The sequence below is a fragment of the Gambusia affinis genome, linkage group LG23 (genome assembly GCF_019740435.1).
Source record: "Gambusia affinis linkage group LG23, SWU_Gaff_1.0, whole genome shotgun sequence".
Classification (NCBI taxonomy): Eukaryota; Metazoa; Chordata; class Actinopteri; order Cyprinodontiformes; family Poeciliidae; genus Gambusia; species Gambusia affinis.
In genome coordinates, this window is record NC_057890.1 from 16657022 (window position 1) to 16682084 (window position 25063).

At 38.5% G+C, this 25063-nt stretch overlaps 1 protein-coding gene across 1 annotated transcript; it reads right to left on the reverse strand.

The window, feature by feature from the left end:
* Positions 1 to 16759: 16759 nt before the first annotated feature.
* On the reverse strand, positions 16760 to 24481 carry kcna1b (potassium voltage-gated channel, shaker-related subfamily, member 1b). The gene is made up of 2 exons (XM_044108772.1): positions 24021 to 24481; positions 16760 to 23714 (listed from the first exon to the last, which is right to left on the reverse strand). The coding sequence occupies exon 2, from the start codon at positions 23528 to 23530 to the stop codon at positions 22040 to 22042; it is 1491 nt and encodes a 496-aa protein (XP_043964707.1). The 5' UTR covers positions 23531 to 23714; positions 24021 to 24481; the 3' UTR covers positions 16760 to 22039.
* Between the last annotated feature and the right edge of the window lie 582 nt (positions 24482 to 25063).

The following is a 25063-nucleotide window of genomic DNA, read 5'->3' on the forward strand; positions in this document are numbered from 1 at the left end:
CCCCTGCTGGCCATGATATTAAAAGCAGGACTAATGTGTTTTAATTGGTTTATTTTTAAAGTTTTATACTATTATCTTTTTAAATTTTTGTTATCTGAAGTTCAGTTTTTTTTATCACAATGGGTTAATATTTGGGAAATTTCAGGTTTATTTAAAGTCAAAGTGAAAGTTGTCTAGTTTCAGATTTTTTGAAATTTGGTGTGAAATTTCTGACCTCCAAGCTGCAGAAACCCGTTCCGCTTCTTCCAGAACTGTGTCACCTGCCTCCTTAAGTTTCATTTTCCACTGGATCATTCCAACTCTTATGTCGACGCATTCAGGCGAAGAGAGGATGAACCGAGCCAGACGGGTTCCTCCAACACAAAACACCAGACAGCAAAGCAACAAGCGGTCCACCCGATTGGGTTTCAGGACTTCCTGAGTCTGCAGCCATATGGACTCCCAGCAGGAAGCCCAGGTGGCTCCCAGTGAAGCAGGAAGCTTTATTTCTCCTCTTTGAGCTGCCTCCTCTTTATTAGCTTCTTACTGACCAAACAAAAACTCATTATCAGTTTTAAAAATGACGACATCTGGGCACAAAAGAAGCTCTAAGTATTTCATTTGAAGTCAGGAGCTCCTCCCAGACTCTTCTTTGTTCTTCTTATGTATCGCATGATCTTATGCATTTTTAACATCCTCACTTTCCTGAGCAGACAGTCGGCTGTATAAGAGTCTGTAAAGGGAGACTGAGCGCTGTTATCAAAATATCAGCCACTAAAGAGCCTCAGGTAGCCGATGGAGACCAAAGCAGAGCGGAAACAGGGAGGGGAAATCTTTCCAACGGGGCGGAGTCATTTCTCTGATTATTAAAATGTCACGATGTGCTCTAACAAAGAGTAATGCAATTTAAACCAGATCTGATTTTTATATCTTCACTTAAGTTAGAGGTGGACAACATAAACTTAAAATTTTATCACAATATTTTGTGGTACTATTGTGATAATGATAAAAGTGACAATAAGAACTATTTATTCATTTTTTAGGTAACTGTATGGCTTTGACTGCATGACACAACAAATGAGAAAGTGTCATTATTAATCCATAAAGTCCCGTAATTGTTTTTTAGGATTTAGTGTAGATTGGGAAAATATCTGAAAATATGTTTATGTGTTACTACTTATTTCATTGGTTCTTTATTTCTGTATTGAAACCGATGATTTCTTTGACAATAAACTTTTATTTTGAACCCATTTTACGATAATTATCGAAATGGTTCAATTCGGAAACAAATGTCCTTATTATTCAGCTCCACTCAAAGGCATCCATGTTAAGCATTTCTACTCAAAAATATTCTTAATAAAAAAAAAACAGTTTTACAATTGGAATTGATTTGTTTATTCTAATAGGCGACAGAAAAATAATGAAGTTATCACTTCTTCTACGTCTCTGCAGAAAAGTCTGTTGTGTGTTGTAGAAAATAACTTTTGGCCTTTGAATTATAAAATAATCTGATCTGTTCTTTGGATTTAAGGAACCCAAACCGGGGAAAGGAGAACACTACACAGCTCGAACAGGAAGTTAGCAGCCAAAGCGACAGCACCTGTTGTTTGTGAACATAAAGTTAATCTGGTAAGAAAATCTTTTTTTCTGTTCTCTGTCAGTAGAAAACAACTGCTAATTTCAATCAATAGCTGGTTGATCTAATTTCAATTAGCATTCTTTGTTTTAGATGCTGTAATTAGCTTTAGCTGTTTTCTTCTCAGTGTCTGAGCCAAATGACTGCAGCTTTTTTGGGCCAAAACACACATATTTAAACGTGTTTAGTTTATGTGACTAAACACGTTTAAACGTTTAACTTTACACGTTTAACTTACAGACTGTCTTTGGGATTTTGTTTTTACATTGCTGTTGTTCAGTGAAACTATAGAAAGCAAAAGTGAGACTTAAATAATCCCTGCATGGCCGGTTGAGACACAGGAGGATATTCTGGGGAAAAAGCAACAGCGTCTATTTGAATTTTGCCTGAATTTGTCTCAAATTACCGTCTTTGTTACGAGCAGTCGCAAGATGGGAAGTACTAAGTCTCTCACAATAATCAGTGAATTAAATGATCACATGATAAATTAATAGCTACTCAGTAATTTCTATCTGCATGATTTATTATTTTTCTCTTTTTACTAAAAACTGGATGATAAAAGTCTTAAGTCTGGTGTTCCGGTTTAATTTTTTATGGACTGTTTTGATTACAGAAACTTCATAATTCATTTTATTGGTTGTTGCTGTTGTTTTGTTTATTTATTTTGGATATTTATATAATGTCTTGCACTTCCAGTGTTAAATGTTCATTAGAATTTAAAGTTCAAGAATGTGTTCTTGCATTATTTTACTTGAAAATGGTCTCAATTGGGGCAATTTATTGTCAGACAAAATTTTCCCAACAAAATCGATGGAGCACTTTTAGATGTCCTTGTAGAATGCCAGTTTACTAGGTTTCCTTTTCGTATAAATCACCAAATGAATCTTCAGCTCATAAAGTAAAAATAAAGCAGGGATCAGTACAGGAGAGTGATGACTCTTACAGTTAATGTGAGAGTAAAACTGAAGTATGGAGATCAAAACCAGCCTAATTAAAGTGTAATGGAGAGCTGTTTGTTGGTGCCTTAATCTGTCTATAATTAGCATGTCTGCCAGCAGCTGCTTATCACTTGTCCCTGCATGTGATTTTCACATGTCTGCTGCTCTGGTCACATCTCAACACGCCACCTGTCCACCAGTGGTCATGTTAGGACCGTCCTCCTCCCCCTCGAAACATCTTCATCCTGAACTCTTTATGCCTTCACGGTTATAAACTTCTCATCCTTCATTTATAGATTCTGGGGGGGAAAAGAAAGACAAAATACTGATAATTATTATGTGCATTTACAAGACATTTACCTGAGTAAAACTTAGCAGTCAGTGTTGCAACAATCTGAGGAGGCTTCTGACTGAAGACTGTTGAAGTATGACAATCCATCCTACATACATTTTAACTGATCCTTCAAGTTTAGTTAATTATTCAAAGTAGTTTAAAAGTTTCTGTCTCTTAGCAAGCACTGCTTATCCACCTCATTTGCTTTTGTCTCTCCTTTGTAAATCTTTGTCTGGTATTTATTTTATTTTGCATGTTTGAGAAAAAGGTTCATTAGCAAAAATCTTATACAGAACAAATTACAAATCTTTAGATTTATTAAATACAAAATGCACAAATGTTTTGGGAAAAATTCCTGAATAAAAATCTTTACAGATTTTTTTGTTTTGTTTAAAGTTTTATGTTAGACCTGTTTGCTTTGTTCTGACCTTAGTTTTTTTGTTTTTGGACTTCCCAGAGCAGAGTGGCAGAATGTCACGGGCCGTTCTGGTTCACTGGGCTATTTTATGCTCTTTGACAAAATAGACTCAATAGTTTCATTATTTTGCTAGTGATAATAATGTGATGTTGATGGTTTAAAATATTAAATATTTGTTAATATTTAATACTTTAAATATTAAATATTATATACTGAAAAACATATTCAGAAGCTGTAAAACTGATAAAGTATACCTTAACAAAATGCTCAACATTACTCTTTTAATATTTTGCGTTAAAGTTATCCTTAAACTGTACAACTTTATTCTTGTAATAAAAAAAAAATCTTAGCCTGACTTTTATATTTATTGTAAAATTGAACTGAATTCAATGTCCAAATAAATAGAAGGCGTAAAACAAGATGGTCGCCCTGGGTGTGGTGACATCACCAGGTGCACTGATTTATTGGCCAGGCGACTTATCTGTGCTGATTTCCTTAATTTTGGGAGATTGATGATCGGTCGTACATGTGATCAGGGGATCTCCACCTGGTCATGTTTACAGTCACCCCACTTTACCAACTCAGCGACTTCCTTTCTACATTTATCAAATCAAAATCAAATAAAATTTTATTTGTATAGCACATTTCAGCAGCAAGGCATTTCAAAGTGCTTTACATCAAATCAAACATAGAAACACAATGCAACATAGAATCAACAATCAAAACAGAACATCAAGTCAGGTTCCGTCAATAAATTTGTAATTTATTACGTTTCAAATACAACTCTAAACAAGTGGGTTTTTAGTTGAGATTTAAAAGAAGTCAGTGTTTCAGCTGTTTTACAGTTTTCTGGAAGTTTGTTCCAGATTTTTGGTGCATAGATGCTAAATGCTGCTTCTCCTCGTTTGGTTCTGGTTCTGGGGATGCAGAGCAGAACCAGAACCAGAACCAGAGAGTTCTGGAAGGTTGATACAACAGCAGCAGATCTTTAATATATTGTGGTGCTAAACCATTCAGTGATTTATAAACTAACAGTATTTTAAAGTCTATTCTTTGAGCTACAGGGAGCCAGTGGAGAGACATTTCAGACAAAAAAAAAAACTTTATCGGCCAAAACCAGAATTGGCTTTTCAGCCTTTTAAAGACTGGTAATAGGCGAAGGAGTGCATTGTTGAAAAACCTTCAGATTTTTCAAAAATTTAATTTTCAAAAAACAAATTAACAAAATTAATTTATTGCCCAGTTGTAGGCAATGGATCTGCTAATTTTGGTGATTTCTACACTTGTCTTTCAGCTGCTTCTTATGAAGTTGAGATGCTATTGTTGTTTTTGGTCCATATTTTTCAGCAAACATGGTTGTAGACCGACATTGAAAGCTAAAATCTGTGTGTTTTTGGCCTGAATGGCGCTCCATCTTCCTCTGTGACGTTACGTAAGCGGAGTCACCTCCTCTGTCACTCTTTTGGTACACAGCCCCCCTCCCTCTTCTCAGTGTAGATTAAGTGCAGCAGAGAGGGGATTTGGGAGGCTACATTTCGTTAAGGCGACCCATCGACAGCCCATCATGCTCATCACCAGCAGTAATGTAAAAATATGTCATGCGGATTTCTATTTTAAGGCCAGAAAATCAGCGTATTTATCTAGAAGCAGCAGAGAGAAAGGAGAAAGTGGAGCCAGCTCACTTTGAAAAAGCTGCTTGAAACCTCGAGAGGGGCGAATGAAAGTGGCTGTTAGAGGAGATGGACAGATAGAGAGATGAAGGATTCATCCACAGAGGGATGGAGGAAGGGAAAGAAGGGATTAAAATGAAATAAAGGAGGGAATTTTCACAACGTAGAAGAGAAGAGAAGCAAAATATTCCAATTTATAAGCAATAATTCACCTATTTATTGATCTGATTAACTTACCCTGAATGTGTTATCCTGACCTCTACTGGTCATCCAACCAACTAACCAACCTCTCTGAGTACAACCAACAAACCAACCAACCAACCAACCAACCAACCAACCAACCAACCAACCAACCTCAGAGTCCAACCAACCAACCAACCAACCAACCAACCAACCAACCAACCAACCAACCAACCAACCTCTATGAGTCCAACCAACCAACCAACCAACCAACCAACCAACCAACCAACCAACCAACCAACCTACCAACCAACCAACCAACCAACCAACCAACCAACCAACCAACCAACCTACCAACCTACCAACCAACCAACCAACCAACCTACCAACCTACCAACAAACCAACCAACCTACAAACCAACCAACCAACCTACCAACAAACCAACCAACTAACCAACCCACCCACCCACCTTCAATGTGTTCAACCAACCAATCAACCAAGCATCTGTCCCCCCGTTTCCCCCCTCCCTCTTTCATTGGAGAATCTATGGCGAAAGCTAAAGATTTGGGTGATGACTCAGAGCCCTTCCAGTCCGAATCAGCCAATTAGCTTCTCAGAAATCATAAGGATGGCTTGAAAGGTGCCAGTTTAATTTTCTGCCCCACTTGGTGGCAAAACAGTTTTTAAAAAATGTGGTCTTAACTGTATAAACATAAACACCAATCTGGCATAACATTATGACCAAATGTCTGAACTGTCTCCTTTTTGCTGCCAAGCAGCCTCGATTGGTCGAAGATTTCATTCAGTCAATTTTATCACAGCACACATAAAATAATCCAGATTAATTAGTGTTAACTGTCTAATTAAAAGTGGGGACTCAGTCATTTCCTGTTCTACTCTGAACCTCGTACTTTAAAGTTGTTTAAAGATCTTCCAGTCCTGCAGAGAAGCACCCAGTCAGTCTGCTGGCGCGAGGACAGCAGGGCTGAATGATTGATACCAAACAAAGCTCTCTAAAGCAACCCTTTAAATGATGGATGATCGTGAGCCGCAGCCAACACAGACAGAAGGATCGGCACGAACTCTTGGGTTACAAGGTGCAAAGTGCAAAACCAGACAGCTGATTTAGACACCCGAGATGCTGCATGAGAGGATGTCAGGAGCTAAAGGTGGCAGGAAGACGAGCAGAAAGGACAACAGCTTGGAGTCAATGTCCGGTCAGCGCTGAATGGGTTTTTGTGGCCCTTTTAGGAAATGTTTTGTGTATAATACATATATAGTTTGATACATGACCTTTCTTGATGCCTGTGATGGAAATTCAGATGATTCTGATAGGATGTAGATCAAGCAGATGATTTTCCTTTTTTAGCCTTTCTCTTGTGGATTTTCTTTTGTTCTTGGGATTATTTGGCATAAAATCTGACTGAAATATTTTGATATATACACGATTCATGGTTGCTTAAGTTCTCCAGGTGCAAAACAAACCCAACTATCCCTCTACCACAATAGCTGAGAGCTGATATGAGGTTCTTACATGCTCTGCATTCAGATTGTTATGAGTCTCGTGGTTGATGTTAGTCTTTTTGTTCAGGGTTTGTACTGGTGCTTAAAATCCTTGAAAATGCTTCAATTTCAATTAGGCGTTTTTAAAGTATCAATAAATATATTTCCTTAGAAAAGAAAGTAAAAAACCAAACAAAGTTTTGGTAAAGCAATTCCAAAATATGAGGGTCAAACACAAAAAGATTGACTTATATGGAGCATACACAAGATTTAGCTGTTTTTATGTTTTTTATACATATTATGGTGTTGATTTAAATTTTGAAACATTTTTTACTACATTTTGTTTTAACATTATTATAGATCTTTAAATACCTGATAAAATTCTTCACTGTTATAGTTGGGAAACTGAATGGTAACCGAAATGATACTCCATAATTTGCCACTTTTTGGGTTAAAAAGTGGAATTTTGGAATAATTAAATTGGAATTTGGGAAATAATAATAATAACAAAACAATTTCACAATGATCTAAACATATTTCGCATACTCCTTCTTGCTGCAGATTAGCAAACTAAGAAAACTTGAAACTTTTAAGATATTAGTTTGGCTTTCACCACCACCTTGTAAAGTAAATCCTCAGTAAACAAGTCTGTTCTCTGTTTCTGTACTTTTCCTCTTTCCTCAAATAGAAAGCCTCCATATGTTTGGTTGTCTACCTCCTCCTCTGTCCTCCTGTGGATCTCCCTGTGCATCCACCCACACTAACCCAACATGCACTCTGCTCCAGGCTGCCGCTCCTCTCCACAAACACAGAGCAGCTCTTCTCGTTTACAACACACTCCTTCCCTGTCCGGCCTCAATGTGATTCACACAGAGCAAAACTGGGAAAATCCACAGATTTAAAAAGAGCTGAGGTATTAGGGTAAAAGGAATCTGCACTGTCCACCCTTTCTTTCTCTCTCTCCTTCTTTCTTTCTTTCTTTCTTTCTTTCTCTCTCTCCTTCTTTCTTTCTTTCTTTCTTTCTGCAGATATGACAACCGTCTGGTTGAAGGTGATATTTTTAGAGTTGTGTACTTCTGTGTTTTTAGGCTGAGATGATGCATGTAGTGCAAACCCAGAATGTGATGGATTAACACAAACACTAAAAGGCAGACAGGAAAATATCCCCTTTGAACGACAGGAATAAATGGTATAATAACATTAAAACAAGATGATGCTGGAGTCTAAATGTCTCTTAGCACACACTAATTTTCAAAAATCCTTCTGGCCTTTCCATCGTTTTCCCCAGAAAACCTGCTAAGCCTGATGGTAAAGGCGCTAAGGCAGACATCCAGCGACCTGCCATGTTTTAAAGTGGAAGAATGTTGACATTTTTCCACTTAAATGCCCAATAAAACATTTGTAATAATTTCTTTTATTGGAAGACATTATTAAAAATACATAAACCCCAACTATAAAGTCTTAAAAAAATGCACACAAAAAAATACATTCAAAATATCAATTATTTTCATCACTTCATCTGTTCCATCCTAAATAACTTATATAAAGTTATAAGTCCTTTATCCGTGACTTATAACTTTATTAGCTGACGTTGCTAGCATGGAGACGGTAGAGACAGGAAGTGATTACGGATTTCCTGTGAATAATAATAAAAAAGAAAACACCAGATTTCAGTCTCCCTCTGTGTTCACATATTAACCATACAATGTTGCCAACCGTTTCACTAGAGACTCTTTAACCCGTCTTTTCCTATCACTTTTACTGCTGTATAAATAATCAAACAATGCTTAGCATGGTGGGGTGTAATTAAAGCCTGGTGGCCCGCCAGGCTTATAAACCCTGGAGAAAACTTTGACCTTTCACCTTTCAGACTCTTAATATTAAACTATGACAGTAACTCTTCATTTTCTTATCAGAAGGATGTGAAGTAAGGTTTAGCTGATCTGTAAAAATGCGTTGCAGAGGTGGATTTAGAAAAGTAAGGGCCCATGGGCTGGATCTGGTTTGGTGCCCTACCCCAGAAAAAATAAAACTTTTACTTGGACAAATTACAGAATATGTATGTAAGAAGTATCCCTACACATTTGCAGAGTACAAAATGTTGGATTGTTAGCTTGTAACATCTGGCAGGTGGGACCATGTTGGTCCTAAAGAGATAATTTTCTAATATTTCTGTGTAGTTTAAGTTAAGCCGCGTTAAACCCTTTGTAAAGTCTGATTCGGAGTATATTCAGTGGTCACTTACTTATTTAAACACCCCAACCCGGTGGGAATAAATGTTGTTATAGTTTTCAGTTTAATAGAATACTGCAAATGATAAATGTTATCAACAACCTAATTAGCAAGACTACAGTTAGCAAATCCTTTTGCTTTCCTGACTTACCTCGACAAACCGTTTAGCAGGATGTGGCGTCATTTTTTCTTCCCAGAGCTTCTCAGGCACATAAAAATGAACAACGCTTTGCTTGGTCGATTTTTCTGAGTCTGAAAGTCATGATTACTGTTTACACAGGCTGGTGTAACTATGCTATCATTAGCACATGCATGCTAATTTGGTTCAAACTAGCAGTGATTATGATCTTTTTTGTTGTTTTTATTACATTTCTTTGATGCATTAGAGACAATTTATGTTCAGATCAGACAATAGCAACCAAAAGAAAGGCTTTTGTGTGATGGAGATTTTGCATTAGCTTCCTTTCATTATTTTGTGTATTTTTGATGATGTTCTTATTTTCTCTCTTTTTGTAAGTTTCATTAATTTTTCCAGACTGCTTTCCTTTTACCTGTGATTTTTCCTCTTTATTTATCATCTTTTTCTTAGTTTTTCTTCTGCTTCATGTGTTTTAAGCATTCTGAGATTCTCATGACATTTTATTTGTCTTGGGAAAATTGTTTCCATTTTTTTCTACCTTTCTCTTTTATCCTTCATTTGTCCATATTGTTTTTGCCACCTTTCATTTTTCAATTAGTTTTAAGGTTTCTTTATTCATTTCTATCTTTTTTCTTCTCCTTTTGTTTCTGAAGGTCATGTTAGTAATTTCCTCATATTTTAACCTTAATTAGCCTTTTTAAATTCTCATCTTTCACCTTTTTCTGTTTTGTAGCAACCTCTGTTCCTCCTTCTCCCATCTTTAGTTTAATATTTTCTGCTTATTGTTCAGGCCATTTCTTTTTTTTCCGACATACAACCCTGAATTTTGCATTATAACTCCTGTTCGCAGTTTTCTCTGACCTTTTAACCCTGCTTTTCCAAGTGACATTAATGTCCGGCAGGATCAACATGTTCGGACTCTCTGAGCTGCTTCACATGCCGGATTATTTTAGCCTCGTCACATCAACATGTGCTGCTGTAGCTGTTGTTGTTGCTCACCGTTTGTTCTGCACTTTGACTTTGCCCACGTTGATCCCATCAAATCACATCATAAAAAGCAGGAGCTCGTCGTTGGGTGTCATATAGGAAACATTTAGCGTCTTTATTTTTAACTTTTTAAGTTGTTTTGGTTAAAAGTAATTTCACCAAGTGGTTTGGCAGCTTTTAGTAATGAAACCTTCAGCTGAAAAAGCTCCCAGTAGTTGTTTTTTTTGGTTCACTCTTTACTCAGTTTGCACAAATTAGTTTCTGAACAGCTTTCTTGACATCTGTCTGTCTAATCGTCAGAATCGACCTACTTAGTGGACTTTGAGTAGGCCACTGATTCTTGTCCTTTTCAGCCATTGTGTTGTAATTTTGTTGCTGTTTTGGGGATAATTGTTCTATTATTGACCCAGTTGGACCAAGCTGCACATTTTGCTCTGTAAACTGTGAGATCTTGGTTTTCCTCTTGTCATATTGGTGACTTTTAGATTCTTCTTTTTCTGACTATGTTTTTTCACTATATTGTGCTGAACGCCATATGCAGATTTCTTTGGTAGAGGGCAGAATTTATGACTTAAACAACACAAGTGATAATACATAATAATACATTCTCAAAGTTCAATAATCTTTGAATACTAATGAACATTTAACACCGGAAGACATTCAATTTCCAAAATAAACAACAACAACAAAAAACCCAACAGAGACAGCAAACAAAATGAATTATGAAGTCTCTGTAATCAAGTTGAGATCAAAGCACCAGACTGAAGACTTTTGTCATCCAGGTTTTGGTGAAAAGCGAGAAAAGAGAAAAACAATAAATACTCTAAATGGAAATCATTGAGCTCGTTTTAATTTATCATGCGATTAAAGGATTTATTGCTTATTGCAACAGGCCCGTTACCCCCACCTTGTTTGACTGAAGTTATGTTGTTGATGAATTTCCTCTTCATGTTTTCCGTCCACCAAATATTTTACCAAAAATGCTAAATTTGAAACTCTCCAATTGAGACACTTCTCTCTCTTTTTTTTTTTTTTTTTTTTTACCAGTTTCTTTGTTATAATTCAGGGTTGGGACGTAACAAAGTACAAGTACTTTGTTACGGTACAATTTTTGTGTATCTGTACTTTACTTAAGTATATTTAATAATGGATACTTTTGACTTTTACTCCACTACATTTTACAGTAAGTATCTGTACTTTCTACTTCACTACATTTCTACAAAACCGTCACGTTATTCGTTACATCCACGTCGCATTGTGCTTTCTTTTCCATTAAAATGTGAAGTTCAGGGACTTAACAAGGCGCGGTAAAATCCACGCAATATTGTGATTTTCTAATTACGTGTCTGTCGTCACCCATCGCCTCCCCTTTCACTCGCACGCGGAGCTCCAAGACATGCGTAGTGGTTTCCTCTGAGCGGGAGAAGATGTCTGTCTAATCGTCAGAAATAGATTTCCACTACATAAACCATAAGTTACGGCGACATGTAAAATCAGCAGAGCTTCGTCCAACTTTTAGCGTCACTTGGAAAGGAAGCTTAAAGAAAGGTAAGCTAAGTGGACGTGATGTTAGCAATGCTAGCTGTACAGAGACAAATATGTTGCATCTGCGATGAAAAATAGTTGTCACTCATGCGCTGAATTATTGTACGGAGGTGTTGACTGAGGTGTCGCATGTATGGGACAACGCTGTGACCAAAATCTACAATATAGTGATATAACATTCTCGAATGATCCAAATCTTCTGGACGGATCTTTACTAAGTCCTATAGGACAGAAGCCTCACTGAGAGCTTTCTTTTGTGGGCTCTAGTGTCCCTTATATGACAGTAGGCTGGCAGGCAAAGAGGATGGAAAGGGGGGAAGACATGCGGCAAATGTTGCCGGGTCCGGGAATCGAACCAGCGACGGCCGCGTTGAGACTGAAGGCCTCCATATGTGGGTCGCGCTATCCCCACGCCCCAACACTAGCATAATTTTATGCACAAACCTATTTTTGTTTTTAGATTTGACAGAATTGAACCGTATAAAATTGTTTTAAATAAATGGTCTATTCGTTTCCACTGTCTTTTCCTCTTTTCAGTCACATAATTTAAACAGAAACTTTAGAGTGTTGGAAAAGAATTAAATTAAAAATATTTTCCCACCCTTAAAAAAAATGTTGGATGAAACATTTAAATAAAAAAATTTAAAAAACTGATTGGAAAATGACCTTTAACCCTTGGTAGATTGACAGGAAGCAGGCTATTGCCTCCAGAGGTGAAAACAATAAGACACTCCTCAGAGTGATCTGCAACACCTGGAACAAATTAAAGTGAAATCACACCCAAAAATCTGGCAGACGTTGAATTTACTGTTTATTTTCCAGGGTTTATTGAAGATGCTGTTATATGATGAGTTCAGAATGGACAGAAACTGCTGACTAACCTTGCATAGGTTACAGACTCTGCCTCAGCGGCCAATGAAAAGCTCTGCAGACGGAAGCAGCAGCCAATCAGAAAGAAAACAAACAGAAACATCCAAGAAGCTTGGAGAAAACGAACACAGTTTTTCACCGTTGATTTTTTTTTTTTTTTAACAAAAAACATCCATACTGAGACTTTCGTTCTGGATGACACTTTGGCTTCTCACAGGAAACAGAAAGTCTGACCAGCTGCAGCCATCCATGCATGTTGGGATATTTAAATCATTTCTACATCCACCTGAAGCTCTGCAAACGTTTCACCATCATAATCACTTATTTTTCAGTAGCTCAGCGTTGTCAAGCTGTAAAAAAACTGGAATAAAATAAATAAATCTCAAATACATTCAAAATAAATAGACATAAAAAATAGTCAAACACAATTTTTCACAGAGTTGAAAAACAAATCCGTCTGAGGCTAAACATTTAAACTGAAATGATAAAAATGTGTCATTTTGGAAGGATTCAGTTAAAAAACCTGGATCCTCAAACTGCCTAAACCCTTAAACAAAAAACATCTGAGATTAATTTCTGTTTGTTTGACCTGAAATTAATTTTATAATTGCATTTTCATCAATTATTTTGTTTTCAATTTTGCTTTTAAAGTTTGAAATATAAATATTAGCAGAAAATATTCTGTATTTTTGCTTAAGAAGTTTCAGCAGTTTAATGACATAAAGCAACTTAAATTTGCAGCAAATCCAGATTTTTTTTTTCATTGAATGGCTGATTTATTGAACATTGCATGGAATATGTAACGATGAGACACACTTCAGAGCTGATTTAAGTTCATTGCTGAAACCAAGCAACTTCTCAGGCCGTTCTGATGCCTCAAGGCAGCAACAAATCAAATTACGCTTATTGATAAATCCAGGTTGGAAAACATCGGCAGTTGCTGGAAGTTTCCGTCAGAAACTAATTTAGCGGCTTGTTATCTACTGGAAATCAATCCGATTCTGGCAGTTGGAAGCTTGTAATTAAATCGTGTTTACTCGAGAGAGAAAAACTGGATTTTATTTTGGAAATGAAACAGTTTTGTCTTGTTTACTGCTGATCAGATGGTAAAAACATTAAAAATGTGTATATGAAACTCCTACAAAACACCATTTGGTCCCTTTAGTTACGTCTGCTGCAGAAAACTTAAACTTTGGCCTCCAAATATAAACACAAACCAATTTAAAAAATACCAAATACTCTTATCTATGCTTTTAATCAATCTTAAATAAACTAATATTGATATGGTTCAACCTTAAAATACAAGTAAAATATTAAAATTTTTCTCTCAATCCTTCGGCATGTTTACCGCTTAGCACCTTCGTAACTTTTATGTATTTTTTCCAGACTAATTAAAGGGATTTCAAAGCGCCGGTTAAGAAACGTCACGATGACACACAGCTGCAGCAGCAATAGGCTTGGACAACCTTATCAAATATATTTAAAGGGTTTTCTTTTTATTAAAATATTTGAATTTTACAACAGAACTGTAGGGAAGAAAAGGATTTTTAATCTAGAAAGTTCATCCCTCAAATTCCCTCAACCTTTGGTCAGAGTCGAGCTTTTGTGCACCATATTTTTTCCTTCCGCTAAACCTTGAATTAATATTCCTGGACATAGCAGCATCACTGACCCACCCTGTGGAGCCTTTTCATGACTGTCGGGTGAACAACTGAAGCCACAGCATTTCATTTTTAGCAACTTTTTGGATAATGTTTTGCAATAATCTAATTTTCTGAATAACTTAATTATGGTTTTCCGTAATCTATAAACCATAATCAACCAAAACAAAAATGCCAGTGTCAAAAATTAGTTTGGTTTTGAATTCTTTTAGAAAAATAAATTTCATTTTGGTGGCTTTCTGAAGTGTTGGAATGTCTAAAACGGCCACCAGAGGGCAGTAATTGGAGGTATTGGATCCATTAACAGGCCAATAGGTGTACAGATATCTCTGAGGCATGTATGGCCACCCAGGCACTCCGTATCATCTGATTGCATTTTGAGAAGAAAATGATCCGACCCGACTTGATGCACAGCCACAATACGACCCCAATCGTGCCGAATCAAGTGTTCGTCTGATAACCCCGCATCACCAGGCGATCATGCAACTCGGAAACGTCAGTGAAGCCATGAAGCTTTATGCTGGATTAGAACAGGAAATACAGAACAAATTACGTTTTTTTCCGATTGTTTATGTAAAAGTCAATCTGGGATGTCATTCTTATACATCCATCCATCTATTTTCTGTTCACCCTTGTCCCTTAATGGGGTCGGGAGGGTTGCTGGTTCCTCTCCAGCTACGTTCTGGGCGAGAGGCGGGGTTCTCCCTGAACAGGTCGCCAGTCCGTCGCAGCATTCTTATACATTTTTATGTAAATTACCTTCTTAAGTGATCCTATTTTTAAATAAATGGTCTAAAAACAAACATTTGTTGCAAGTAGTCAACACTGTCGCCAGAAACGTGTTGAGATTAAAAAACGCAGAAAAACTGTTAAGGATTTGAGAACAATCAAGCAAGAAGCTACCAGGAAGCCGTTATCTTCCAATTCTGTAATCTACTAGAACTGCAACCTAGTTGAAATACAATATATTCAGAACTGGGCCAAGGTAAGGAAGACTTAAACCCGACCACCACTGAACCAGACACATCAGCTGAGGCATCTAAGCTGGGCCAAGAAGTACCTGAAGACTTTTTGAAAAGTTTTTCAGTAACAGGCAAAGAGCTTAAACTCCAGTCTGATGTCAGCAAGTTGGAAGTAGGTTACTGGTATGAGCTGGTATTATGAAAGATCAACCGATTGGACCTTTTCTGGTTGAAGATGGGCTCCAAGTCAACTCCAGAGCCTTCTTCCAGTTTGTAGAAGACATTTTCTTCAAGCAGTGATACAGGAAGAAGTCTGAATCTTTCAAAGAGACAATGAACTTCATGCTAGCCAATAAAGGCATCAAAGATGGAAAACTTATGAGATGGACACAACTGAGAACTTGTGGGTAGTTCGTAAATTGGAGAATTACAGAGAAATCCAATATCCCAATCTTTGGAAATTTCCCAAAGCTCTGGACTGACTGCAGACCTACCAAGACATTCGACATCCATCTAAAGGAGAGCGTTAATCAGAGAAGCAACCAAGAAGTTCAAGGTGCCATGGTCAGATGAGACAGAAACTAAACCTTGTAGCCAAAACACCAAACACTGTGCACCACACAGCATCCCCATGTGAAAACATGGTTAATTCCTCACAAGTTATCTTTGTCAGAGCAAAGATTGAAGAGTTAGAATGGCCTAGTCAAAGTCCAGATTTGATTCCAGTTTAAAATCTGTGGAAAAACTTCAAAATCAATGTTCACCAGACGATCTAAGCGTGAGTTATTTTACAAAATGTTGCATAAAGTTCCAGTCTGTAGATATTCAGACACCTGCAAGTTTAGTGGAACGTGTTTCTAAAAAGTGCCAATTTTTAACAATAAGAAAACATGTAAAATACATTAAAATACATTAAAAATTGTGCATAAGTTCATGCATGTTTCATGACATTTACTGAAGCATTTGCTCATCTAAACACCAGGTGGCGCTTTAGCAAATCTCCTGGTTCCGCCTTGTGAGATCGGGTCTAAAAACTGAGTCTTCAGAACACAACTTCTCATTTGGAGCTGTTGCATCAGTTGATTGTTTCTGTCCTGGAGAAAAACCCGTTGCTTCCCCGGTTCTGTTCCCCCGTCCTGAAACAACAGCAGCAGCAGCGCCATTTTACTGGCATGCAGAATGACTAATGCTGCTCTGCAGAGGAAACACTGAGTGCCTCTGCAGATCCATCAGCCCTCCCTGAACTGAAACGTCCCACAGCTCCAAGGCACACAAAGCAGAATCGTCTCCCTGCTCCATCCTCTTCACTGAAAACATCAGAGCGAGAAAGCGAAGGGGCCTGATGAGGGACGATAGCCAAAATAAAACAGGCTCGCTTTCATTTCTCTCTGGTTTTAGTCTGGAAAGAATCTATTTTTGGTCCTGCTGAAAAGTGGCCATGTTTGCGCTCTCATTATTTGGCTCAATTTAGAAGCAAAAACTAAACCTCACCACTTTATATTTATATGAAAATAATTTAGTAGATTCCTAATAAAACCAGGCTTAAAGTTCACCTCATATCATTTTGATAACCGACTTGTTCTGAAGTATAATTCTGGTATTTTCTCCCCAATTGGATCCGATTCTCCTGACTTATCTCTAAATGGGTCACTTGCCTCAGTAACCAATAAATCAGCAGATAAATTGTCTACAACAGTTCATCCAGAGGGGAAATTTGTGCATTACTTTGATTCAGGCTCAACAACGACACAAAGACGTCGGAACAGGCGCTTAATGAGTTGGCTAATTAAATCTGTTGTTACATAGCCCACCCTAAACCCCCCGAGCAGCGGATTCAAGCGGTGCCTGTTGGTGTTCAGTAATCTGGACTCTTACTGATCGTGTGGAAACTTTTACTCGCTGTCCTGGAATAACAGCGTGGAAATAAGAGATTCCCAGACTAATCGCCTGCATATAAAGTTAAGCCCAGACATTTCTATACACTGTATAACATCATGCGTTGGTATATTATTACCATCTGAGATCAAGTCAGACTAAACTAGTCCTGCTTTAGCTCAGTTAGAATTACCAAGTTTTTTTTTTAATTCAGACATTTACATCAGACATTTCTCAGTATTTGGTAAAATCATCTTTTAAACTATCTGACTTGGGTCAAATGTTCCACAATCTTCCCACAAAAGTTTGCTAAAGTTCTGGCCCGTTCCTCCTGACAGTACTGGTGTAACTAGATTGGACTCGCCTTTCTATATCTGCCCACATATTTTCCATGCAACTGAGATCACGGATTCGTATGGGAAGCTCCAAAACATTAACTTTATTGACCTGAAGCCAGGTTGTAGTAATGTAGTGGTGTGCTAAGCTTATTTTTACACCTGACAGTCTGGTAGTTTTGGTTCGATTTGGGACCAAAATTGCAACATTTGTTGTATTTTCAGTTGCTACGGTTCACTTTCACACTGCATGGTGCCAAATAGACCAAACCCTTTAAAATAAAGAACTACTGAAGGAAAAAAACTCAGCTTCCTTTCTCATGAAATGTAAACAAAAATGAAAAGCCATCAGATTTTAGTGATTGTTAGATTTCTGTTTTGTCTTTGGTAAAAGACCACAAAGCATTTCTCCCACTAGCGCTAGACACACGCAATTGTTTTGGTTGTATTTACCCAGAAAGTCCTGCACTATAGTTCGCTTCCATCTCTTGGAGTATTTACAACTCTCCAGAGGTCGCCGTTTTGACCTGCATCAGAGTTCAACAAACTGGACTTTCTAGACAAACGAATTAAAATTCAATTAAAGCCAACTAAACAGGGCTGGTGTGTCATTGTCCATTTTGGAAGACCAGATAAAGTAATGCCATCTATCTTGCAAAGTGCACCAGTCCTTCATGAAGCAAAATACCTGCATAACACAATGGATCCACTACCATAGTTAGTAGTTGGGTGGTGTTTTCGAACTTATAGGCTTTTTCCTTCTTCCTTCTTCCTCCACTTTAGACGATGGACTGTAATTTTAGTTCCATTAAATCCAGGGACGTCTCTTAAAAAGTGCATTTGCAAACTGCAGTTGTTTCTTCCTTACTAAGTGACTTATCAGCCAATGCTAGCAAAGAACTTTCATCCCTGTGGATAATGATGCAGAACCCGTCTCCTTCCAGAACAACAAGACACCTGAACGTCCTCATGACGTTAATACTGGCAATTGTTTGAACAGACCAATGAAGAACTTTCAAATTCACTATTTACTTGTTGACTTTCTGGCTGGTTGGTTGTCTGTGATGACACACAAGAACCAACATGTTTGAGGATTGACTTTAAAATATGTCCACATGCTTAATTTAAACCTTTGAAGTTTAGAAAGTTCTGACATCATCATCTGGGCTTTTCCAAATACTTTCAAGACATCTTAGTGTATGTAAACATCTGAATTTAAATAAAGTAAACCTAAGAAAAACTCTAATACTTTAATGTTGGTAATCCTTGATCTGAAACAAGTAATTTAGTCCAAATGTTTCTGTTTATACAGTTCACATAAGTTCATCTGGACTTGACCAGATGAGGTTGTCTTTTTGTTGCTAACATTACCGGCTAAATGCTGCAGCTTTGTGTCATCGAGTAGGATAGGAAAGGGGTTTTATATGGCCCGATAATATGGAGTAAACTGTCCCTTCAGTGGCAGATATGTGGGATCAGTGCATCTTTATAGCAGGAGAGGTTAAGCTGCACGTCGTAAGCTCTTATAACAGGAGGCACTTTAGTCAATTCTATAACGAGACGGGCTTCAAGGCACTGGAAACTGATTTTTAGGTATATACTCTACGAGCTTTGTTCAATATTATACTTTTTCTTCTTCAAAATAACAGAAAAATGGGCTCACAAATTAAATTAAACGTTCCCATGCACTCAATTATCAAAGCTTTAAGGAAATACAAAAAGGAGGAAAAAACTTAAAAGTAATTGTTTTTTAAGATTTCTTCTGTTTTAAGCACATTAGTTCCTTCTAACAGTTTCCTCCGTCATGCATTTTTCCACGGAATAACTTAACGGGAATCGTCGTCTCCCCTCCGTTTTCCCGTGCTCCATCCGAAAACTGCAAGCAATTTAATACTGACGTCATGCATTGAGTATACGTAGCTATATCATAGCTGTTTAGGCCATAATGCTGAAGTATTTTGACATGCCGTGATCTCCGAAGAAAGAAATGTTGCTGTTCTCCTTAAACATTCAAGACGGAAATGCTCTGAAACAACTTTGACAATAAACAGCCAGAGCACTTCTGGTGAAAACAAAACATAATCCAGGAGAAGAGGATGAGGGCTGAAGAAGACAACAAAAAGAAAATGAGGTAACGTTGTGTGCATGCTGATATAAAAGAGAAGAGTCTCCACATGCATTTATATAAAGGAGCGTTGCATGGCATCAAACAGGGAACCTTCAGCTGACCTGCAGCAGCATCGGTGCAGATCGTCCCTCCACAAAGGCTCCACAAACTTCCTGTTTGCTTCTCTTAAAGTGCCTGAAAAATTCGCCATGTAATGTTTTTTCTCTATTTTTCCTGGATGTGCTGCAAAAAGCACAAACGTCTGTAACTGTAATCCAACCGTCGTGGAGAAAGTTGTTCTTGTGAATCTCAGATGGGCTTTCATCCACAAAGTTGAGTCTGTTGCACCAAACCAGGCAGCTGTCCCCTTTCACCAAAAATATTTTGTCCAGTTTTGTTGTTTGTCCTCCAATTAAGTCCTCATCGTTCTTGTTTTATGTATTCAGTTTGAAACACTTATTATTAATATTTAATATGAATTTCCTAAATGTTTTAATGTGTTTTAAGTCAATATAAAGTGCTTTAATAATCTGAATAAACCAGAATTCTTTTCACAAATGTTGGATTTGTGTAACTCAGTTGTTAAGAGCTGGAGCATTTAAAATGTTATAAATTAATACATACTAAAACAAAAGGAGATGGCAGTGAAATGTTGTAGTAAATAGGTTTAAAGTTATACTCCAATTATAGCAGATCTTTGCATGTTATTAATGAGGCACTCCATCAATTTAGTATTGCACATTTAGGAATAAAAAGCAATTGATTAGTGAACACTGAGACGACACAGACTGAAAAACCCCTTTTCTAGTAAATGGGAATGTAATAAGAATACTGCATTTCCCAGAGATCAACTTGGTCTTTAAAAACATGCATCTATTTGTAATATTACATTATTACCATAAGACACATGTTTTAAACCATGGCAGAAAGGCTGTCAGTGAGTGAATTATAAGTAATACATGTGAAGTGGTGGCAAGATCATTAGTTTTTGGTCATTTTTCTTTTTTAATTCTACATTTCTTAAACTTGAGATATATTTTTCTGAAACAGTTTCTAAGCTTTTCGGATGGGATTTTAATATTATTGGGGTCATTTCCACAATACAAAACCAGGACTTTTTGTACCTTAAACATACTTCTGCGCCAAAACTTAGTAGCTGGGTGACTGAAACTGGCAGTGTGACATTTGGCATATTAAAGATCAAATATTAAGTAATACGTAACATGTTTTTTTAGTTAATAAAACCTAGACCCATTTCATCCACAACTATTAACCCTATAATTTATTTCTGTAGGTCTCTGACCATGAATGGGATACATTTAGGAAATTCACCAAATGTCAAACTCCTGGAGCTGGGTTGTAAAATCTTTGGCAGCTTGCCTGGGATACAAAAATAGGATTTCTAGCACCCCAAACATTCCTGCAGACAAAAAGAATTAAAGCTAGCTGTCAATAATTGGCAGTGTAACATCCTTAGTTGTTTAAAGTACATTTGGTGGTTTAAATCCAAGAATTTAAGATTAGTATTATTTGAAGTTTTGTCCAGGATTCAAATTCAGAACCCATTTAAACCTGGTTCTTGTCTCTGGAAAAAATGGACTGAGGTTGTTAAGATGTTTGACTAATACCTTTCATTTTATGAAAAAAATATATGAATTATGATAAATTTACTGTTTTCTTGCATGGCCTAGTTTTAAAATAATTGGGGGCTTGTCCGGGAAACCAATTTAGAACCTCTAGCTGTTATGTCCTGAGGCAAAAGGAAAAACATTTAATGTCAGAAGCTGGCAATGAAACATCCTTAAATTAATAATAGTACAATGTTCAGAATACTTATTGGGGACAAAATTTTTACTCTCACTTAAATGGGTTCAGTATGTATAAAAGTAGTGGAATAACCCCATAACAAAAAACCCCTCACAATTCATTACTAAACCTGGAGGTCAGGTTTTAAAAATGATCATGGGTTTGAGTGGAATTCAAAATAAGACTTTGAGTACCTGAAAAAATATCCTGAAGCTAGAGGTCTAATAACCAGTAGCCCAGGAATCAGGTCATGACATCACTCATGTTAGTTTGTAGGGGACAAAAATTGACCTGAAACATACCTCTGGTCCAAATAATTGAACTAATATGAGCAGGGTAACCTAGTTTATTTTATGTTACACCACACACTTTAAAGTTCAACTAGAAAACATAAAATTGGTATTTATCTCAAGCAGTATAATCAATTGAATATTGTCCGGTATTCCTAACAATAATCTCTTGTATCTAAAGTTTGCTCTTGAACCGAACAGATTAAGCATCTGAAATTGATGGAGCAACCCCTATAGATTGTAAAATGTAGATGATTCAGATTTTTATTATAGGAACCAGATTATTGGAGGCTTGTCCAGGATAAAAGACACATCTGCATCCTGTCTCTGGTCCAAAAGAATTGAATTTGACATGTAGAACTGGCAGTGAAACCTGTGAAATATTTTGGAATGGATACAAATATTTAACATAACTTTTTGCTAAGGTCTGCTCAAGATTGCCTCACTATGTGTGTTTTAGTTTGTTTATACGTTTGAAAGAATAATGTTTAAAAAAAGAATAAAATGCACCTATAGAGTTTAAAGCATCCAGATATTTCTACAATATTTACAGCAGTGTGCAGGCGCTGCCTTACACATCGGTGAGCAGCTTCCCCCTGTTCACACAGTTCTGGCTGGGGGCGGTGCAGTTGGCAGTCCTAAGGTTTGCTTCCCTAAAGTTATCAATGCTGTTGTTCAAGTCTTCATCTATCTCCATGTACTCTGACTTGCTGACCACAGAAGAAGTGCGGCGGCTTGAGTTGGTTTCTGATGCCAAGTTCTGGTTGCTGATGTTGAGCAGCTGTGCTTGCTCCTCACCCTCCGTCTCCCGGTGGTAGAAGTAGTTGAAATTGGACACGATGACCGGTACTGGCAGTGCAATGGTCAACACACCGGCGATGGCGCAAAGAGATCCAACAATTTTACCTCCGATGGTCACGGGGTACATGTCCCCATAGCCCACGGTCGTCATGGACACCACAGCCCACCAGAAGGCATCCGGGATGCTGGTGAAAAACGACTCCTTTTCCTCAGCTTCAGCAAAGTAAACGGCACTGGAAAATAAAATCACACCAATGAAGAGGAAGAAAATGAGCAACCCCAGCTCCCTCATGCTTGCCTTGAGAGTTTGCCCCAGAATCTGGAGCCCTTTGGAGTGTCGGGACAGTTTAAAGATCCGGAATACCCTCACCAGACGGATCACCCTGAGAATGGCTAAAGATGTGGCCTGTTCCCCTCCTCCCCTCCCCTCCTTGCTGTCTTGGTCGTCAGCTAGCTCTGTGCCAAGAGTGATGAAATATGGGATTATAGCCACAATATCAATAGTGTTCATCATGTTTTTGAAGAACGCTGCTTTGCTTGGGCAAGCAAAGAAGCGAACGATCAGCTCAAATGAAAACCAGATGATGCAGAGTGTCTCCACTACAAAGAAAGGATCTGTCAGGACGCTTGCCTTGTAATACATGGTGGTGTTGCCCACTTGGTGAATGCGGTCATTGGGATCCTCCTTTAGCTCCGGTAAAGTCTCCAAACAAAATATGACGATTGAAATAAGAATTACCATCACTGAGACAATGGCGATCCCCCGAGCGGGCCCCGAACTCTCCGGATGCTCAAAGAGGAGCCAGATCTGCCGCTGGAACTCCTTCTCTGGCAAAGGCCGTTCCTCTTCCCGGATAAATCCCTCGTCCTCCCTAAATTTCTCCATAGCTTCTGCGCCAAGTTCATAAAACTTTATCTCCTCTGAGAACATGTCCAGTGGGACATTGACCGGTCTCCTCAACCGACCTCCAGACTGGTAATAATACAAGATAGCGTCGAAGCTCGGACGATTCCGATCAAAGAAATACTCGTTTCGTAAGGGGTCGAAGTAGCGCATCCTCTTCTTGGGGTTCCCGAGCAGCGTGTCAGGAAACTGGGCGAGAGTCTTAAGTTGGGTCTCAAACCGCAACCCAGAGATGTTGATGACCACCCGCTCACAGCAGTCATGATCATTGTGGTCGTCGTCAAGGGGGTAGGGATCCTGCGGGTGGCCCGGCAGGGTGGAGGTGTCGTCCATGTTTTCCGTGGACACCACAGTCATCCTTCCTGGGGGATGATGGGCAGGAAGGGGAAGCGGCGTGTAGGTGGTGGGGGCAGGTTGAAGTGGAGAGGCTCCTACAGATGCCAGGAGATGCGCAGAGCCTCCCTCCCTATCACCATCATCATCCTCATCATTGCCATCCTCTTTGAACTGAACGTTCCCTCAGCTGTCCCTTGTCCCACACCTGGAACAGAGTGGAAAATAACACCCAGTGTCCTCAGAAAAGACATTAAAACTCGCCTGGAGACGTTTCTCAACGTGAGCGTCTGTCAAGAAAGGACGCAGCACCTCCAAAAGCGTGTGCTGCATCTGCTGGATTTTACCGCATACATCAGTATTCAAGTTTGCAGCCCTGCTGCACTGCCTCTCTCTGCACCCACAGTTCTCACTCATCCAACAGCTTCCCACTCAAGCAAGCATTTACGCATCCACACAACAAACAGAGCAATAAAATCTCCTCTGAGTGATGGACATCAGAGATGAGACGTACCTGAGTTTGGAGCGCAGCAGATGGAACTGATCGTCCTCTCCAGCCACCCACCTCAACTCTGGCTTTAATACCAGCAGATACCTCTTTACAGCGTCTCTGAAATATTAATAGACTATGTTGTCTTGGTCAACATCCGTATCCTCTTGGTGTTGGTTTTCAGCGCCAGTCGGTGCAGCCCGCAGGAGGAGGAGGAGGAAAAGGAGGAGGTTTTTGACGGCTCTGAACGCAGCAGCAAAAATCCCGACTGACTATTTCTTAAAATCATACTGGAAAACAAGGAGGAGGAGGAGGGAGAGGAGGAATAATGAGCTGGACGAGGCTCACATTCTGACGGGAAGGACCAGGCTTTGCTGCATCAAGAGAAAACCACTTAAAAAAAATCTGGTGAGGAAGAGGAGGGAAAATGAAGCAGAGGATCCTGCTGCGGAGACCCGATATGTGTCCGTTAATTTGGAAGCATATTGCAGGATTTCATGAGGAGAGGAAAGAGAAGTGAGTGAAGCAGGAAAGGAGGGAGTGAGAGAAAACAGGGAGGGGAGGGGGGAGGATTCGACGCAATGCAGACACACTGTACAGCACAGAGAGAGAGCTACAGTAGCGGCTGCGTGTCAGCAGAAACAGCCGCACGACTCCCGCCGGGGAAAGTTTTCCTGGGGATAGCCGAAGGGATAGGCTTCCTGGTGAGGAAAACACTGAGGGACGCTTTGTGCTCAACGTAATTCTGCTGCAGGTGTCAAACAGTCCAGATCTGACATGGAAAATCAGCCCAATTAGAACTGACCCATCAGAACCAGCACAAAAAACAACATTTATATAGAAATATATTAATGAAACCCTGGTTCTGTGTTTTAACAATTAAATAATGGAGTCAGGTATAAAATCTGCTGCTGTGGTTCCAAACAGAGGCGCTGATAGGAGGCTGTAATACAGGAGGCCCAGCCCATTTCTCAGTCATTTATATATTAAAATATATAGAATGAAAAAAACTTCAAAAAATTTGGAAAACTCTATGAAAACTAAAAAGATAATTCAAATATATAAAC

Bases quoted from the DNA above. Each gene is read 5' to 3' on its own strand.
- kcna1b (XM_044108772.1), bottom strand. From the start codon at position 23,530: ATGACTGTGGTGTCCACGGAAAACATGGACGACACCTCCACCCTGCCG.